The 21552-nt window shown below is 38.6% G+C and overlaps 1 protein-coding gene across 3 annotated transcripts in view; it reads left to right on the plus strand.

Annotated features, from left to right (window-relative positions):
* The first annotated feature begins 2048 nt into the window (after positions 1-2048).
* Positions 2049-21552, plus strand: part of LOC149076617 (glutamate receptor ionotropic, kainate 2-like) — a 122025-nt gene continuing 102521 nt past the window's right edge. For all 3 annotated transcript variants that reach the window (XM_089244234.1, XM_089244235.1, XM_089244236.1), the window contains exon 1: positions 2049-2333. In XM_089244234.1, coding sequence (XP_089100360.1) covers positions 2246-2333 — 88 coding nt within the window. In that variant the 5' untranslated portion in view covers positions 2049-2245. The remainder of the gene's footprint in view (positions 2334-21552) is intronic.

Raw genomic sequence — 21552 nt, forward strand, 5'->3', positions numbered from 1 at the left:
TTTCATTCTATCATTCCTATTTCGAAATTTTCTGTTTTCGTTTATCTCTCGCGTGAATTCGAACCGATCAACATACGTTTCGAATTCTTATTTGCAACTCTTTCGGCAAAATGAATAAGATAAAATAACATTTGAATATCCGGTTATCGCGAGTGTTGGAACATGGAAATTCGAATAACGTATTTTTTTTTTCAGTTCGCTTCTTCGAAATAAGATTGATGTTATAAAATAGAAAAAAAAAGTCAGTTCAACACATAATATATGCATAAAAAGAAAGTAATTTTCTTACAGCAGATTCATTTTCAAAAATGTGTTTAAAACAATAAAATTCGATTGTGTAAAAATTTATTTCAGTAAATTATATGTTTTTAACTGACGGTTGAAACCGAAACTTTTTAATCAACCTGAGAGATTTTTCAATCAACTTGTTCATGTAAAAATGTGCTTTACTTAGAAAAAAAGTATCTTATTTAATATAATTTTTGGAAATTATAGGTAAAAAAAATTTTTTCTCCGTACACTAAGGAAAAAAAAATCGATACCGAGACAATAATTTATCTTTGTAAAATAATTTGAGCATTTTTTTTTTGGAATGATTGCCAAAAGTTATGGAGTTCGGTCATTTCCCCGTTAACTCGGACTCTTCGACCCCTCGGATACCAAACAGCGTTCAGCAGTTAATGAATCATTTGATGGTTTATACAATATTTTATAGGAGAAAAATTAAATCATAATTTTAGAAAGCATCAAATAATGTCATGACATTAATAACGCTAATTGCGACTAATTGTGAACGAACACATATTACGAATGCTAATTTTTCTCCGTTTTGTTGACCGTTTAAGGGTTTTTTTCGTGTTTTCTGAAGTATGTGAGCTTGGCTTCCCTCCTTGAATTGATATCAAACGAATTCGAAAAAATAAAAATGCCAACCGAAACGTGAAGAAAAAAAAGAATCTTCAAATAATTTCTATTGTGACCCTTTATTCATTTTCATGCAATAATATTTCAAATAACGAATAAGAACATACAACTATATGTTTGAATTATAAACTTATATTTGAATACATAGTATGTTTTTCCCTCACGATACACGCTAATGTAGTGAAGAAACTTCTACAGACAAATATTGCTATTCAATTTTTTTAACGTAAAATCAAAGAAGTTGGAATCATATATCCCTTTAATTTAACTACTACTACTTTACCGTACATGCACCTTGTACACATTCCTCTGCGGAATTCCTAATGAATCGGTACATGTCGGAACGTGTGTGATTGTAGTATAGTCATAGCCCACATTGTCAGAGTTGCGTTTGTTTCGCGTTCTTGCTGCCTTTGATCTCACTGAAAATTTTCAGATTTTATTTCAGGATAGAATTCACTTAACATGGGATTTTTATTTTTGTGTGCGTTGGCACGGGTGAGTTTTCACATCAAACGGAGACGGTGTATATAATGTATAAACAGTGACAACTTTCACTTCAAAAGCTTCTATATTCCATTTAATCTGCCTTAAATTCGGAAAAACAAATAATAATTTTTATGATTTTGGAATTTATTTAAATTGGAAGTAACCTTTTCTTTAACTTTTAAAAAATGAAGTACCGTAAAATAATTTGCAATTGATTTCAAAAAGAGATTCTCTTGGAAAGAGTTCTGTCTAATCCTATCAATGAATGTACACAGAAAATCTTCTACTAAAATATTTCCCTCTTTATTCCAACTATTCTACGTCGAATCGAAAAGTATTCGATGATACGACAGAATATTTCCAACTCATTTCATTTAGATTTGGGCAAAAAATGACATTTTTAGATATATTTTCGGCAGTATTCCGACATTATCTGAAAAGTTTCCATCAAAACGTGTCTTGATACTAGAGAGTAGATTTCTTTGAAATCCCCCCCCCCCCTCTCTCTCTTAATATGTTCGCCTTTCTCCCACTCTTTTCCGGATGAGGATTCAGCCCAGGAATCCCGCTAGGCAGCGTTATCGTCGCTTCAGGAATTTGGTTGGTCTCGATGCCGCCGTCGGTTCTGGCTGTCGGGAAATGGATCATTCCAGTTTGGGCCTTACTTCACGATGATTGTGCTGCTAGTGTTTTGCGACGTGATGAACTGCTGCGGAAAACTCTCGGTCTTGTCCATAAGAAATGTTGTTCCGGGAATCGTGAACGGGACAATAGTTTCCCGGAGAAGTTCTATTGGATTATCCCGACCACTCCCCACGTCTGGATAAGCGAAATGACCGCGTTTTCGTTGGACATTTATGCTCTTTCTATAGCTTTCGTTTTTGGCCACGTGTGCTGTCTGCCGGCGACACTAAAGATAGGTAAGTTAGCACGAATCACATCATCACCAAAAGCATTAACCATCTTAACAGATGGCCATGGTTCAAACAAATTCAGTTCGTTTGGTCGAGCTTTACTGACGCGCAAACTCAACAGGTGGTAAACGTCATATATATTATATATATATTATTTGTCCGTTTCTCAATTTTCATTGCTAAAAAGTATTATGATTCTCATTCACCGCATGTATACAGTTATGCCGAGTTTGAAGAAGCATTTTTGTTTCAGTTTTATTGCGCGTAAGAATTTCGTTCAGAACATTATTTTGAAGAATCCGAATATCAACTCATGCAAAATATATAACGCATTGTTAAAATAGCTGTAACAATTGTAAAACTGCAAAAAAAAATTGATTAAATATAATGTTAGAGGGTTCAGAGTTCAACAATCAATCTAAAAACATTTCCTTGCGACTTTTTCAACGCCGAATTACAACGACAATGAATGGGTCATGATCAGAGCCCGGATATTGACGACATTTGAATTTTTTTTTTAATTTTCCACGCTTTTCAATTTTATGACATTTTTTCAAGTTTTAGGGCATTTTCAGGAGTTTTTCTTCACTTTCTAAATTTCTCTAAGAACGAAAAGTTGACAAAAGTCGTATGCATTGCATTGAGTGATTATGAAAAATCAGACCAGAATCTTTTTTAACAAAAAAAGTTGCTTTGTGCGTGCTTTCATCACTTCATTTGTATCTTACTTGTGACAGACAAACTTTCAGTTCAATATTCCGAATAAATTTATTAAAAATTCCAAGAGTCGGCCACTTCACTATACAATAAATGAAAGTAAATTCCGAGATTTCTGAACATAATATGGAAGGATTAGGGAGAAGATTTCTTCTTCCGTTATATATAAAAGATGCATTAGGGAAACATGGGAGAACACTTACTAGAGAGAAATTTTCAAATCTTCAAATTCATGTTTATTAAATAATTTTGATCCTTAAGATGCTGCATGCATTAAGATTTTGCGAGTTTTGTTTTGCCACAGGAATATTGAACGCGGCAGATGGGGTACATCAGATCAGACTATGTACTTCAGCATTCTGAAGCTGGTGCATCCAGTGCTTATAGGAAGATGGGGTGTGGACTTCATGGATGCTATCGATGAAGTAAGTGAAATTCTTCAGACGTGCTCTAATTGAGTAGAACAGTTCACTACTTCGACTAAATGATGGGGGGGGGGGGGTTGCGAACAGCGGATTTACTGCCCTAAGAAAAATTTCTGATTTGTTGACTGGGACGTATAAAAAAATTTTGAAATTGAAGAGCAATCGAATAAAAGTAGATAGGCTTTTTTTTCTTTCCTAGTATCCCCAATAACATCTGTTTATGTTAAAAAAAAGTATATAAAACTTCACTTGCAAAAACTAAAATTTGTGTTTTTTAGATTTCCTAACCCATTCATAAATTAGAAATTGTTTATTATAAAAATATCACTCGCAAGTTTTGATGAAATGTGTTGATAATAAATTTACGCCATTCTCAATGAATTCCGTGATTCGCAATGCAATAAAAAAAAAATTTCTTTGACTTTTGGACATAATCGCTTTTTAAAGAAATTTTTTTGTCATATTAATACTTTCTTTTAGTTTTTAGGATATTTTTTTAGATTTTAGGGAATTTTTTCGAGATTTTAGGTCATTATTATGGCTATTTTTCATTATTTTTAGGAGAACAACATCCGAGCCCTGGTCATGATTCTTACCATTGAAATAAACTCACTGTTAATTGACTTTCGTTATGCTATTTCAAGAATAGGTAAAATCGAAATGAAAAAAAAAAAAATCTTTCACAAATGTAATTGGTAATTTTCAATTTTCTTCCAACAATTCCTTGATCAAAGGACATTATTCAATTCAAATATAAACAGTTTCAAACAATTTTGCACACGTACGCGTTATGTGATATTTTACTAAATACTTAATGATGTAACTAATGTAGTATTAATATAACAATGTAAATATTAATCAATGTAACTGTAACTCTCGTAGTAAATTGATTAAAAAGGTTATGTTATTTTTATATGACTCATGAATACCGTTAGATATGTGATTTGATTTCGTAACATCATTGAGTAACAAGCGAACTATAATGAAAACTTCAATAATCGCAATCTAGATCTATTGCATTTAAACTAAAAAGAAAAGTTATTCACCCGCTAATTTTTCTTTACGTAAGTTTTTGTTGCTTTTTGCTCAACCTTAAATGGGTTGTTCTCGTTCGTATTCGTATTTTGACATTTTTTCACTCCAGGTCTCGATCTTAATTTATTGTAACCAGATTTTGTTAACGTTTTTGTGAGCTCTGAAGTGATCCCAAGTGATCTGAAGTGAAGATCCCAAACCGAAAACTTTACGTTATTTTTGCGAGTAGGAATAAGGCTGGCCTCATGAACTATGATGACAAGTTTGAAACATATCTTGAAACAGCCGTTCTCAAACAGCGTGCTCCATATTCGATGGAGAGAAAAATATATTTTGCTATATAACACTGTAAGGAGCGAAACGGCAATAAGAAATCTTGAAACATTGTGAACATCGGTATTTCGCTGACGGAGAAATTTCGGCAGTATCACAGCACAATTATTTAGGCCTGCCCTTCCAATATGCAGGCATGTTTAACTCAGCAAACCCCCATTTTGTTGCAACAGCAACATCAACCAGCAAAGCTGTATGGCCAGTTCTGTCTAGTTGTCGAACTTCCTCTTTGAAAGCAGCTATAACGCTATTTCGATCATTAATTAGTTCAACGGCATTGTAAGGTGCTGAAATTTGGGCTGTTAAATACCAGAGTGACATTGGCACTTCGTTTAGCTCTTTTGCCAGAATATTCTTCACACTCTCAAAACTGATACCACCTTTCATGATTCGCACTGAACTGGGTCAATCGAGCCGGAGTATCATCATTAAAAAGCGTATTTCAAATTTTTGGCTTCGCATTTTGAAAATGAACGAGAAGACACACCCAAAGGTAAGTTTTCTCAGTCTTTGCGAGAGGGCTAAGCATAACTCACATTCTAAATGCAATTGGATTTGTTCTGGGGTATTACTGATAATGCTGGTTTCTCCTTCCTCAAACTCGAAATTAACTATCCCACTTATCATTTATAACATTAAATCTGAAGGATCAAGATCTTCAGCACGTTTTATCTTGAATAACTAATTCCGTTCGTTTTTCCTCTCTATAAAAATCTAAAAACAAATATAGCTTTGGATTAATACTTAAATTTTAACCCTGATCTACGCATAAAAAGAGTCCTTATTCAGGTGAGATTCCAGAGCGATGTACTAATTTTGGAGGGAGTGAGATACTACATTTCATCCGAGAGAACTTGCATGAATCCTGGAGACACATCATTATAACCTGCAATAAATATACTGCACAATACGAAGTACTGTCTTTGGTGATTCTACTCCTCTCAACCTCGAAAATATCTTAAATTTCAACGACTATACTACGTGCTTTAATACACATAAATTTATTGAATCTGCAATGAAATTAATAACTTTGTGAATAACCCCCTAACTTAATAATTTGTAGATTAATAGATTTCTCATATGTTTTGTTTATATTTTTCCCCATTTCATGTATATATTGTCTTTGCTTTTTTTTCCTTAGTTATTTTACTTTGCATTTCATTTATAATTTTGTGCTATATATTATATTTTTATTTTTTTTTGCCATCAATTGTTAAAGGCCAGAGGCCAAAACAATAAACTTATTGATTGACTGATTGAGAATAAGAAATCCTTCGAGATTCTCAGAAACTGCTTTAGAATAGTTTCTTCAGGCATTTGCAATATGAAGGGTCCGTACAATCATATGCTAAATATGCGGTTATAAATGGATAATTACTTTGTCCTTTCTGAGAGTTTAGTAACTCTCAGAAATGACAAAGTTTACCTCTTTTTCATGGCAAAGAAAATGTTTTCCCCTGAATGCAGAAAATGTGTTTGCTTTCTTCGTGCGTGAACATCTGTAAAATCTTTATTCATTCAGCTATCCCGAATTAGTTACACACATCAAGTGAAAAATTTAGCAAAATTTATTATTGCACATTTATATCGCTTTCTGGTAATTTTTTCACAAAATCCCGTTTTTTTAAGAAGGAAACGTATCTTTCGTTTAAGTGCTTTGGGGTCGAACAAAAGTCGATTTCGTACTCAACTGTTCGTGTTTGTTAATCAAAAGCCGAACATTCGTTCGGCTTTTAATCTATAGAATGATATGTTCGATATTCTAACGAAGCTTTGATATTCCTTCATTCGATTCATGCAAGAACATATATATATATTTGTACATGAATACAAGCACTCGCAGAATCAATCATAGGTATTCCTACCCATTGTGCAGTGTCATCTATTCTTATCCTCAACATTATGGAACGGAAAATCTAAATGAAAACATTCAGAGGAAGATCTAAATTTTCCTTTTTAGTGAAAATTCCCAAAAATCAAGTGGTTTACTGGATGAGAATCTTAGTGAAACGTGCAGCACTAATTGAAAAACGATTATGTAACTGAACAACACATAAGAACACATTGTTAAAAAAAAAAACACATCAAAGCCTACTAACATAATTATGAGTTGAGAAACAATGAATAATTGTTTTTTTTAAATTACAACTTGAACCACACATGAGTGCGCATAGAAATCGAAATGAAAAGAACCCTGTGATTGCGCGAGAATTCCGCAATACTTCCGTCATTAATTAGGCGTGGGTGTTATCAGGTTTACTCACGCCGAGAATGTCCGAAATCAATAGCATGTCAGATTCCTCGGATAACACGAGATTGAATAAACGATCTTCCAGCCATCATTCCCGTTCAATTTTGAAGCCCCCTTTTCTTCATCACCATTGTTTTTTTTTTTGCCACTCTTTTTTCATTCCTTTATTTCAATTTTCCTTTTAATTTTTACAAAAATCAGACGCACTAAAGAAAAACTCGGTATGACTGGAGCAGAGAAACAATTTTTTTCGTAGTTCTTTATCCTATACAGGCTATAAATTCGCACCTGTACCTCGGAAACATTCCTCTGAGGAACTTCTAATGAATTGTAGCATGTGTTGTGTGCCTAACGGGAAGTTTGTTTCGGAGAAATGCTTGTATTCTTGCTTGTAAAAACCCGTTTTTCTTATATAAATACCAAGGCCGTTGTCTCAGTACAATATCGGAAGATGTGCCCCTCGGATGTTTTTTTACGGCATATACATGACGTCCATAATTAAAAGATCCTATTTTAAAGTAGACTACAAGGCGAAACCATTCGTTAGAAAATTGTAAAATTTTTTGGAAGACTTTATGAAGTGATGGGAACTTGTATCAGAGGGGGGGGGGGGATAGTTGCACATGTCGTCACCAGAGGACGTTTCACTTTGAATACCTGTAGTAAACATGTAAATTTATGCGGCGATATCACGCAGCAGCTGTTATAAAACCTAGAAACATTCGCGGAGATCTTGTTTCTCAATGTGTTTGCTGCTCACAACGACGATAAATTTACGAGATCGCGTTTTCTTCATCAAATTGTTTTACCAAAACAGCAATTCCGCAGTAACTGCTCTACGGAAATATCGGACTTGGGAGAGGATTCGAAAAGGTCCGATGAATGTTAAAATCCTTCGGTGTATGATAACGAAATTTGAAACCACAGGATCGTTGGCTGTTTGTCCTGGAAGAGGAAGAAATTCCGTTTCTCTCTATAGACGCAGTACAGGAGGTTTCGCTTCAGGTGGAAGAGGACAGAGCTTCAAGTTCTTGTGGTAGCACTTAGTGTCAGGCGTGTAGCACAGGCGTTGGATAGGCCACGTTCAACTGTCCATAAGATCATGCGGAATATTCTCCGATATTATCCGTACAATTTTTCACTTGTGCATCGGTTGCTTCCACATGATTATGGCGCTCGGCTCCGGTTCTCACTGCAGTTTCTAGCTCGTGTTGAGGTCGATTCATTGGATTATCCTCTGGACAGACGAAGCTCATTTTTACTTGTGTGGTGCAGGCAATACTCACAAATGCCGAATTTGGGAACCAGAAAATCCCCACACTATCTTAGAGGTTCCGTTGCATTCACCAAAAGTGATGGCATGGTGTGGATTTACTGGATCATTTATTCTCGGTCCTTACTTCTACGAGGAGTTCGTTCTACTGGTCCAGTGATATGTTCGATCACCGGGAAGCGATATGCATTGCTCTTACAGAACGAAATTGTCCCGGCTCTGCAAGCACGTCACTGCCTTGTAGACACAATCTTTATGCGAGATGGAGCTCTTCCGCACATTGCAGTGCGTGTTAAGAAAATGCTCTTAAAACACATTCTTAAAACACATCAGGTCTGGTTTCATAATCGTTTTCCTAGAAAGTAATGATAATGAATTTTGCTTTTAACGTCAACAAAATGAAACGACATCTGATATAACTCCTGGGGATGTTGCAAGTTTTGTTTATTTCTTCATTATCTAATACTAATACTCAATGTATGTTATCCAAACATCAGTTATAACGACAACAAATCGACCATCGACCCCGCTCTGTCCCCACAAGGAAACTTATAATGATTCCGCGGTTCTTGAATGAACCGCTGCATGTTCATGTGGGTGTCCCGCTGGACTCTCATCGAGAGGATTCAGATTCGAACACCGTTGAAGGCACAGTAGTGATCCGCCGAAGTTGGTTTTCTGCGGTTTTCCGCAGTCTCTCCACAGGGAGCAGGCAGGCCTTCTACACGATACTTACATTTTGAAGAATTTACTCTATTTACTTCAAAATATGGAAGGCAGATGGGTACTGCCGTCAGGTACGCCGGTTCGAACCTGGGAAAGATATAGCTGAAAAGTTCTTTCCCTACGAAACCTGAGGCGATTACCCATACATGGCACTTTCATTGCTGTATAATTTACTTATGATTACCTAATATATGAAATATATATATATGTATATATTGTGTCGGAAGTGAAATGAAGTGATGTATGATCGGATCGGGTGAAAAGGCCATGGAGCCGAAGAGATAGAAGGTTGTTGACTGTTGGACATGGGAGATGGCGGACGCTCTGGTTTAGGCGTCTGTGTAAATAAATATGATTATAAGTTATTCTCGTTTGCTCTAGTGTATACTTGACTCGTAATATGTCTAGGAGGCCAAGCGAAACATGGTGGCAGCTGCGGGATCCAGAAAGATCCACCGATCCGCTTTTCGAACGTCGTTGAGTAAGTCTTAGCTTGATTACTAACGTTCACCTCGTTTCACCTGCCATCAGCGGACCAGGATAAGTACGATTTGGTAATAGCGGCATTCGACGGACATTTCTTGCCCAGGAAAAATATCTCATACGAGCGGGCCAAGTTCAACAACCGTGTTCAACACTCCGGAGAACCAGTGGAGGAGTTCATCTCTGCTCTCCGTGTGCTAGTGGAGTCATGCGAGTATCAAGCTCTCCGAGAAGAGATGATTCGCGATCGCATCGTCGTGGGTGTCAGCGACCGAAGATTGTCCGAAAAGCTTCAACTGGAGCAAGGTCTGACGCTAGAGAAAGCTACGACCATGGCAAGACAATACGAATCGGTCAAGAAGCAGCAAGAGGAGTTACATAACCCTGCGTTAAACCAGCTCAGTGCTAGCCACGAACCCGGCCAGGGTCACAGGAATCCACGGGGAAGCCATGGCTCAGAGTTCAAATACAAATACAAATACAACGCCACAACAGGCAAATTGCCCAACGAGGTGGCTGACTTAAGAACATCATGGATCCCCGAGCCCCTACCTACTACTGCTACACCACACATGCACCCCCCCCCCCTCCGCGGAACCCCCCAACGAATCGGTACATGCGGGAATGTGCGTGTACGTGTAGTGCAACCTGACGTAAAGTTTGTTTCTGTGCAATGCTTGTTATTTGTAGTGCAGCCCCCAGTTTTTTACTAACTATGAGTGAAGTGTTATGGTTGAATGATTTACCGTTGCAGGACTGTTGCTCTCTGTGGCGAGACTTTTTAACGGGGAGATCGGCTCGCATTTGCGCCTTGAAGTTGGGAACCACAGAAAACCAACTTCAGCCGACCACCACTGTGGGGTTCGAACCCGGATCCTCGCATCACGAGTCCGCACTATAACCACTCGACCACCACAGCGGCTCAAGAAACAAGAGCAATCAACGAAGGAAAAGCAGGGCCAGGCTCGCAGTAAGAATGAAGCTTCATCTTGTTTTTGGTGCGGACGAGCAAAGTTTCATGACAAAAATTCCTGCCCGGCCAAGGACGCCACGTGCCGTAAGTGCGGTAAGAAAAACCACTTCGCTAGGGTTTGCAAGTCAAGGGTAGCTGCGAACATTTCGTCAGTGCATAAAGTCGGGGTGAAGACGTCGAGGACATTCCTTGGCTACTTAGTATCATCCGCGTCATCGCACAAAGAGACTTGGGAAGAAGACGTCTTTGTCGGAGATGTCCGAGTCAACTTTCTGCTGGATTCAGGAGCAGATGTGACAGTCATCCCAGACAGTCTCTACAAACGGAATAAAAGCAGATTTCCGAAACTCAAGCCTCCTGACCGGAATCTTTCGAGTCCCGGTGCAGCGAACTTGAACGTCAAGGGAATGTTCGAGTGCCAACTAACTTGCAAGTCAGCCTCTACGTCAGCAAAAGTCTATGTCATCAAGGGACCCGATCGTCCACTATTGTCAAGAAAACATTGCGTCCAACTAAAGTTGATTCAACAACTCAATGAAGTGACGGCTCACAGCCTAACTCAAGTCGTCCCGGAAAAAGAATTTCCACGAATTTTCGATGGGCTTGGAGAACTGAAGGGAGAATACGAAATCAAGCTGAAGCCCGGTGCCGTGCCCTTTGCAGTTCACGTTCCAAGGCGAGTTCCTATCCCATTAATGGATAAAGTAAAACAGCATCTCGATGCGATTTTGAAGGACGGAATAATCGAATCAGTGACAGAACCGAGTGAATGGTGTGCTCCGCTTGTATTAGCAGCAAAACCGAATGGAGACATCAGGCTCTGCATCGATCTGACCAAGTTGAACAGCAGCGTTCAACGTGAGAACTTTCCGTTACCTTCAGTTGATCATCTGTTGGGCCAGATACCACCAGAGGCCAGGATCTTTTCCAAGCTGGACGCCACAACAGGGTTTTGGCAGAAGAAACTGGCAGAGAAGTCCCGAAGGCTGACGACTTTCATCACGCCTTTCGAAAGGTTCCGTTTCTTGAAACTTCCGTTCGGAATTTCTTCAGCTCCAGAAGTTTTTCAACGAGACATTGCAGACCTTCTACAGGATATTCCAGCCGTGACGAATCTGACAGACGACACTTTAGTGTGGGGCGTCACTCAAGAAGAACACGACAGACGTCTTAGAGAAGTTCTTCGACGATTCCATGATGTGAACGTCACCCTCAACAAGGACAAGTGTGTCTTCGGCGTCACTGAACTAAGGTTCTTAGGTCATCTGATAGACCACCAAGGAATCCTGCCTGACCCGATGAAAGTAGAAGGCATAGAAAATCTTCAACCACCAAAAGATCTACGTGAAGCGCAACGTTTCACTGGAATGGTGATATATTTGGCAAAGTTCATACCAAATTTGAGCGAAATTTTGGCTTTAGTTCAAGCGCTAATGAAAACAGCCAATGACTTTGTGTGGGACTCCGAGCAAGCTCGATGCTTCAAGGAAATCAAACGCTTGCTTACGTCGGCACCAGTCCTAGCACGGTTTGATCCTAAGTTACCGGTCATCGTCTCCGCGGATGCATCGTCTTACGGCTTGGGAAGTGTGTTGCTTCAAGAACACAAGGACGGTACGGTGCACCCTGTGGCCTACGCGTCAAGAACTATGTCCATTGCAGAAAAAAGATATGCTCAAATCGAAAAAGAAGCGTTAGCACTCACTTGGGCTTGTGAGGAATTTGAAGACTTCATTATGGGACTGGAAGTGCGTCTTGAGACCGATCACAAACCGCTCGTGCCCATATTTTCAACGAAGCAACTGGATGAATTAACACCTCGTTTACAACGCTTCAGGCTACGGATGATGAGATATTCATTCACAATCTCATACACTCCGGGTAAACAGCTCTTAGCAGCAGACGCCCTCTCAAGAGCTTCTCTTGAAAGTGACAACTCCGGTGAATTGGAGGAAGAGACTAAGGCCTACGTGAGACTTGTCATCTCTACACTTCCTGCTTCGGAGGCTAGGCTATTAGAGATCAAAGATGAACAGAAAAAAGATGTCACGATCTCCAAGATAATTTCTTCCATCGCTGGCACCTGGCCTGATAAGAAGACATTGAGCCAAGCAGAATTACCACACTTCTACGTCAAGGACGAGCTGTTCATCGAGGATGACTTACTGCTACGAAACAGTCGCCTTGTGATACCACCAGTCTTACAGCAGGACATTCTAGAACGACTTCACTGTGGTCACTTGGGAGTGAACAAGTGTCGTGTCCTTGCGAGAGAGTGTGTTTGGTGGCCCGGTCTGTCAACGCAAATTGAAGACAGGATCAAGAAGTGCGCTGTGTGTTGTCAGAATAGGAGCAACAGGCAAGATCCACTAATTCCGACGAGCTTCCACCCGTTGGTGCGACAGTTCGGGATGACGACACCACGCCGAGAAGGCCAACTGGTGAGTCGTCAGGAGAACAAACATTCGTCTCCATCAGAGCAACACGATATGGTCGTGTGGTGCGGAAGCTCCAGCACTATCCGCTCACTGACACTATAAACTATAGTCCGTTTCAGGTTAACTTTGCAGTGCAGAGAAAGGTAGAGAGTGTATTCCTTCGCCGCAAAATATAGTTCCCATATATCGGAGGTTCACGATGATCATTTATGCAGAATATTTCAATTTTTTTAATGATTGAAAAAAAATACTGAAAAAATATTGTTCTCTGAATCGATTTTTATTCATGAAAGAATTTTAAATTAGGTCACCATTATACGCAAAAAAAGATTTTTCGCAATGAGATTGGCGAGAATCAGCTATACCTTACCACTACCGCGTATCGATACATTGGTTGAAAAAGGCTTTCGTTGTCATAGCAACGTGTGATGCGGTTCCCTTGTAGCTTCCCTTTCACTGCAAAGTTAACCTGAAACGAACTATAGAGTCATTTTTATGAAAAAAATAAACATAAAAGGCTGTGTCGGAAGTGAAATGAAGTGATGTATAATAATCGGATCGGGTGAAAAGGCCATGGAGCCGAAGAGATAGAAGGTTGTTGACGGTTGGACATGAGAGATGGCGGACGCTCTGGTTTAGGCGTCTGTGTAAATAAATATGATTATAAGTTATTCTCGTTGGCTGTAGTGTATACTTGACTCGTAATATGTCTAGGAGGCCAAGCGAAGCATATATGACGTATGTGAGCGAAGTTGGTGTGCAGTAGATGTGGTGGTAAAAGAGTAGTAAACATTAAAAAAAAGAAAGATAGCAGCACCCGAGAAAATGATTGGCATGAAACGCGCGAGAGCATAATTCTAACAACATAAAAACGTTTGAGATGCACATATACACACACAACACGTTCCCGCATATACCAATTCACTACAAATGTCCCAGAGTAAGGTTTACGAGGTGCATATATGGTTAGGTAGCAAAATAATGGAGGAATGTCATTGATTGTAAACCCATGAATATCATCATGATTGAGTTTGCTGTATTAAATCTGTAAACTAGTTACATTAGTGAATCGTCAGTTAGGGGATTTTTAGTCGTTATAATTAATTTTGCATTAAAAAACAACCGATGAATTCGTATGATCACGTGTTAGAGTGTAACCATGTGATGTGCTTAACAATTCATTCTTCGCACGGATTTTCTCACTCTATTTAACAGGGAATCTCTCCCTGACGGAAATATGCATGATGTAATTACTAGAATGTAAGGATTTGCTTGAACGCCTTAAAGCACTTTCATTGCATTGTATTATCACCAGAGAAAATGACCAAAAAATAAATCGTGTTTGATAATCATGATGCGTGCGTGTTATTTGAAATACCTCCTCAAGTGAGAGGCTACAAAACCCACACGTGTGAGCGAGACGGCCGAAGAAAAATCACTATAATTACGATGACAGGTGTGATATATCACATCTAATATAGTGTTATTCCTCTCGGATCAATGGCGTGTATGGACAACGTAAGGGGAAAAAAATAACGGTATTTCCTGATCCGTCGCCCTCCCTAGTTGACAACCTTCTCGTGGACGAAAGTAAACATTTCGACATTTATTTATGGCTGAAATTCGCCCTAGTAAAGTGGAGAGAAGAAAACAAAAATTGTTGCTATTTTTCGTGTGAAAATGTGCTATTCGGACTGGTTTCTCATTGCGTTATCGTTCAACAGACTTCGGGGTCCAACTCAATAAAATACCCACCTACAGTACTACAGGATGTTCATAGGTGTCGCTTGTTCGATATCCGCTCAGTCCTTGATAAATTCTATCCTTGGGGTGCGTACATAGTCCGATGTACATTTACGATTCTGCAAATCGGTGCCGTTACGGATTGGTTAAAAACTTGAGTTCCAGGTTTTTCAACCAATCCGTAACGATGGAGATTCGCAGAATTGGAAACCAGCGGGCCTTATGTTCGCACCTTTATTCAGAGATACAATAAGGTGTCGTGACAACCACATAGCATATAGCTGCTACTACTGCAAAAAACAACGTACAAACATTCGTATAAACATTCATCTGGGGAATTTCTAACGAATTGGTGCGTGCCAGACTGCATTGCGTGTGTAACATGCTTGGCATAAAGGAATATATGATGTCAGAGTTATGCGTGTTCTGTGTTCGAGAACAGCTGGCTGCTGTTCGAGAACGATACTGCGGAACGTTTTCCCACCGTGTGACTTGCACACAATATCATCGAAAGACATAAGCGAAATAAATATATTGCTGAACGTTGTAGTTCCGAATCAGCTATAAACTGTAATCGCGAAAATTGTTGTGACAAAATGATCAACCAAACTCTATCACAAAATTCCAGCTGTCGGTTCGTTTTGTAAAAGTACAAATGAATTCAATCCATTCTCTTGAATCATACAATGATTTTATTGATTATGGAAGTGTCTACGTAAAGAGAAGAAATGGTACTTTATATAGAACACTTCTTAAGGGATCGTAGGAGCAAAAAATACAAAGGGTCAAAGTTGGCTCATTTGCCTTTGAAATGGTTTTCATGCTAAGCTTCGATGATATTATTCGAAAAGAGAAAAGTCCATGTTGAGAGAGAGAGAGAGACGAAAATGTGCGCCGTAAAAAAAAACAAGCATGCCATGAAATTCGGGCGTTCCGTAAACTGGCTTATTAGCCTTACGTACTTTCAAATTTGTCACCATTGAATCCTACTGTTGAACATTTTTCTTCGTTCCCTACTTTACCATAACGTTCACGGATATAGAAATCTAAGATAGCCCCCGTCCCCTTAATTTTATTTATTTACTTGTCTCAAGGGATGATCGGCTAGAATTGGCAAGTCGAAGTAGCTTTGCTGCACACTGTAACACCGAAAGAGTGAGTTGATAGAGTTAATAAAATAAGTGTTTCTATCATACATGGAAATCGTGTCATATATATGCATATACGTAATGACATGTCCTGACTGATTCACTGACTGATTCATCATCGCTGAACCGAAACTGCTGAAGTTATGAATATGAAATTTGGTCGGTATTGTATTTTATAATACAGAGAATAACTATGACGGGAATTCTGAAAATTTAGCCGCATATGTAACTTAAACGACATCTTACCATATGGGTAATTCCCTTATAACGAAATCAATTTAGTCACTTGGTCACGCTTAATCTTATCTGCTAAATGGTGCGCAAAATATTAAGTAGAATAATTACCACCTCTTAAGCACTCTGATGCAATTATCTCAATGGAATATTGATAGACCAAAAATATGCACGCTGCGCAAAAACACCAGTTGAATATCTGCTTTTGTCCCTTCAATGTACCGTGTAGCTGATAAATTAGAATCAATCGATCGATAATCAATCATTTCTCACTTAACTGACGTCAGGAAAACAAATGGAAAAAAAAATATTTTTCAGTGTTCTAATCCATGGAAACTATGTGATTAGAACATAGTTTCTAATCCATGGTAAATTTTAAATAAAAAGCAAGATTGTAAATCACCATGGAAAAAATTTGCTAAAAACATGACGATTTTTAAATGATAGCACAAAAATACATGCATCGAAATGTCGATTTGAAAGTCTCATTTGTCTTGGCAAACTTACGAAATTAAACCCGGATAAAAATTAAAGCAATTAAAATGCATTTAAATGTCTGATGATCTGCTCATTTTAGAGCAGTGGTTTCTCAACCTTCCTCAACCCAAGGATCAGTGAAATGTCTGAAGCAATTCGACGGTCCACTTGTATTACGGGACATCTCTGTATTTTTAGTGGTTCTGACTTTCTTTTTATACATTTGTCCTGTTTTTTCAATGATGCTTATTTGAATTTATAATGTTCACTAAAATCGTTAATAAACAGCGCTTTTATAACTTGATAATTTTGGGTATAAATATACAAACTACATTATCAAGTTAAACTGTTTTTCTTCAATTTTTCAGCAATTTTGACTAAATTGGGGATTTTGTTGACTAATGGCAACGTTTTTAAGGACAATTGGCGACGTCCCGTATTTTACAGTAATTGGGTCAAATTTTTGTTCACTGCGATTTGCAGCAACCTTTTATTTTTCCACCCGTCATCCCTTTTTGTAGTAATTAGCAAATTCAGTTAAAATTGAATCATCGAGTTTGCCTGCGGACCACCTCTCGTCCGCGAACCATAGGTTGAGAAACGCTGTTTCAGAATAAATCCGAAAATCCCTCCTTAATGAGATTGCCTAACTAGTTGGGTTGACACTTTGGATTTTTGACAGACAGCCACCGTTAAGAGTTTTCTGAAGCAGTTTAGCGCATTGTAATTTCAAACAAGGAAACTCGGAATGATATTTTTTCGGCCGTTATTAGTGACAGGTCGTTCAATTAAGTGTGGGCTCAGGAAGTAGTTTTTAACTCGATTACTGCGTCTCTCGGTAACTAATTGCGCCGCACTTTTCGTTATCTCTGATATGCAAAATGAACCAGTCATGTGAATGGAGAAACCGCTAGTAGGCAGCATGATAGATATGAATATGCAAATGACATTAGTGAGTTATAGACAAACTAAGCAAACTAATTTCCTCTTTGCAACGGCGGCAAAATGGAAGAACAGTCACGGAAAGAAGACATTCTGCATAATGTGCGCTTGCATTTTGAATTCCGTCGTCTCTATCTGGCTGGAACGCAAATATATGCTACATTAAAAGAGCATTTCAACCAGAAGTGGAAAAGACCGAGCCGCCCGCTGCTCTTACCTAGGAATATTTACGCAAATGCTTTCGTACGTTACGGATCAGTTTGATTTCTTTGGCGCATAATATTTGTGAGCTTTTTTCTACTATTTGATATAAAGGTATTTCGGATGGAAAAAGAAGTTGCTCTTTGCATGTCACTGTCGATAAGCTATTTTGTTTATTTCGGGTTCTAGCACAACAGAACTGCTGTTGCGCAGATCAAATTCACACCGTTTTTATAGTGATTTTGATCGTCTCGGATAACATTGAAGCTCCCTGTGGTTGAAGATATTCTTATTTTTAAATCAAAACTAATTAAATAATTTTTCAGATGTCATTTTTTTTTGTGAGAGAGAATCAAAATTAAATAAAATTGCTGGTAAAAGAGTTGGGAGCTCTTTTCTAAAGAAAGTCTAATAAAATATGTTTTGTTTGAACTTGATTAATTTCGACTAAAAGAAGTCGAATTGACTTCAATCAAAAGAAAAAAGGATTTCATCGTTGGAAGCTATTCGTGGGATACGGGTATTTAACATAAATATCATATCAGCATGTTATGCCCAACTGTAAGCGCACATGAAACTTTTCGTACAAACTCTGAAGTGCATAAATAAATGATGCCTCCGTGCAGAGTAAATAACTCTCCAACAAACTTTTGTTTTTCATTTATATTCACTTTCGATCTTTCTTTCAAATAGAGCACAACTCCGGTTTATCGCCATGGGCAATTTACTACCGAATGGCTTGTGCCAGTAATGTGCGTGTGTACCTAACAGTCTGAGTGAGTGGCTTTATTTATCATCCACAACCCTGGTCTATCGCCGTACAGGCAATTTTCTAACGCTTCATTTCCTAAATAGATAGCCTGTGTATGAATTGCGTTTGTTGTATTTGTAGCGCCTACCAGATCTGCATTATGTTATGCGTTGAAATTTGATGGATAAATTTTTACATTTCTTTATATTTATTTATTTGATTTTCTGCCATTTCGTACATCTGCATTTTTGGAGACGTTCGAGCCAGGCACAGGTAGCTTCAACCATACCATATCTCCTCTTCTCATTCTTTTCTCCCTCGCAAACATTCCCTGATACGCTTTGGCTTGCATTTTTGCAACGCTCCTGGAAATTCTTCTCTTGGCGGACGTGACTCGACACGACTCTGATCTTTGTGACGTAGAAAGTCACCTTTGGCTTCTTTCTCTCTCTCGAAGGGCGAACGTCCCCCTTTTGTCCAGGAGTTGGATTGATGGCTTGAAAGAAAGAGGTTCGAAAAAATGTAGCGCGCGGAGAAGTGAGCCCCCTTGGGGGTGCAGGCTTGTAGCCGAGCCCTAAAGATTCGTTGGTGTACTCTCGTAAAGGTTTTTTTTTTTTTTTTATAAACAAAATTAGTAGTCAAATGTGGTACCAGAGATTTGTGATGATTTTTCACTGTGGATGAGCGGAACGACTTCCAAAATCGGGGTGAAAGCAGAATGTCGTGCAAGAGGTTGGAGGTACGACTCGGCACCTCCGGACAGAAGATAACTGTATGTAAGGACTCTCGTGTAATAAGTATTCCACCGTTATCCTTAACAGTTAGTCGTCGCACAGTTGGTTCCTTAAGTATCCTTCGAGAACCTGAAAACACCCCGAGGGCCCGTAACCAGGGTCCTTGGTCGTCGACGCTGGACAGTGGCATTCGAGAGCCTGAAAGTGGCCCGAGGACCTGCAACCTGAGATACCCGGGGCACCGTCATATTCTACCGAAACTCGTCGTCAGGTGCCTCAACGACCTCCTCCTCTTGGTCCCATCGTCGTTCCGGTCTCGAAGAAGATGATTGAGACCCTCGGTAAATGATTTGTTTGTTTAACCGCCTATTTCTACCCCTTCTAGTGATATCACGAAGAATGATGGCATTTGCACTGATATAGGAGTAATTTTTGAGGTCTAATATTATTAGTTCGCTCATTCGATTAACTAAGCTCTCTAAGTATTCAATCAGAAATATATTATTTATATAGAAATATATTATCAATAGTATTCTTGTGTATTCCAGCGGATGCTGTGGGGCCCTCTTAATTATGTTAAAAAGAGTGATTAAAATGCATTCATTATGATTTATAAGAAAAGGATAAACTGTCTTTTTTTTGTTTTCACTGTGTCATCAATGATTCTAAACTTTGATATTTTGTGTTTTTAGACAACCTGGGTAGTTTGTTTCAGTTTGCCCATTCCCCTCTTCACGGCCAACCCCCTCTTAACGATAAATTTAAAATTAATTTGTAACCTAAATCATGTTAACAATTTTTGTGTAGATGACAATTGCAACCATTTACTTTCCAAATTGGAAGTGAGAAACTGACGATTTAAAAATTCTTGAGTGCCATTATATGTTGAGGGAGAGCGATGTACCGTTCGCGGTGGCAAGACTGTTGAAGGGGGAGACGAGCTCGTAGTTGCGTCTTGAATTTGGAAAAACTCACAAACCCATAAAGAATTTTCACAAAATATGCACTAGTTTTTGAAAAAATATTTTTTTTCCAGCAGAAAATTCACTATATCGACCGCTGTGCGACGCGTGGTTCTTATGCATAATCGCCGTTAAAAATGATGAATTTTGGGAAATTTATCAAACTTACTAAAACTTACTAAAATGGCTGTGACGCATAACAACCGGATTTACCACATTTACCGTACCATATAGCGAAAAGTTACCTATAATGGGATACGTTTTTTCTAAAATAGCTTTGCTGATTCCCTGATGAACAATTTAGTAATCCTCTAAAATTGATTTTGTACATTATAAATATACCTGATTCGAAACATTGATTGAATTGTCAGAAAAAATATTGCAAGCATACTCAAAAAAATGATTTTATTAAAATGTTCGAATCAGGTGTTTTTGAAACAGGTTGCCTAATATGAGACACCATCTCATATTGTATAGTCACATTGAGAAAGAAACATTTGCATGAAAAAAGTTTATTGATTTTAACTAATCGTCAAAATTGAAAAGATAGCGCAACAAATTAAATTTTTTTTACGAATTACAAGCATTGCACAACTCCTTAATTTCTCTACAATCCTCGTGAGACCATCGAGAGCATAGCACACATCTTGCCCACTTCTCTCGAAGGGTGTCCTCTGAAAATCGGATTGAACAGAACTGGATCCGACTAATCGTCATTCAAATCTGAATTATTTGAGTCCTGTAGAGGTGGTTCTTCGCCATCGCACGTTTTGTCTTCACTCGAATCTTGTCTTTTCTTGGTTTTTAAGTCAACTCTTTCTTGGCTTTCTTTTGCTTTTTTCCCTCTTGTCATCCTCAGTTTTATTTGTACCTTTTTTGTTGCTTGAGTCACGATTTTTTTTCATGCTGCTTCTTGTATGGTGAGTTGGTCAGTAATATTGCGGAACCCTACCGTGAAGAAGACGATGTACTAGGCCTTGAGGGGATAGGGCTAATGTCTGACGGCTTCACCCGTCCGATTTTGTCCCGTTAACGAAGGTCTAGGTTTGGCTGCCAAATTAGAAGGTGAAGATGGAAAGTCTTTCTGAAAGCGTTCACTGAATTTTCCATTGTCGCGGCTTTTGTGTAGGCTACTGCGAACAGGCTCATAACGAGACTTAATGTAACTACTTGTCCAGGCAAATTTCTGTTTCCCTGGCGTAGTACGTTTTCAGCGGAAACATGAAACCAACATCCAGTGGCTGTATTTGGGGCGTTGTGTGGGGTGGTAGGCAAACTAGACATGATTTCTTTCCGCTAAGTCTATGTTTCTTGAATGGCTGTAATGACCATTAAAACCAAAACAACAGGATCGGGTGAAGTGGGCTTGGTCATTTTCA

This window comes from Pholcus phalangioides, unplaced genomic scaffold (genome assembly GCF_987345545.1).
Source record: "Pholcus phalangioides strain wild (caught in Gottingen) unplaced genomic scaffold, Ppha-v1.0 ptg000015l_1, whole genome shotgun sequence".
Classification (NCBI taxonomy): domain Eukaryota; kingdom Metazoa; phylum Arthropoda; class Arachnida; order Araneae; family Pholcidae; genus Pholcus; species Pholcus phalangioides.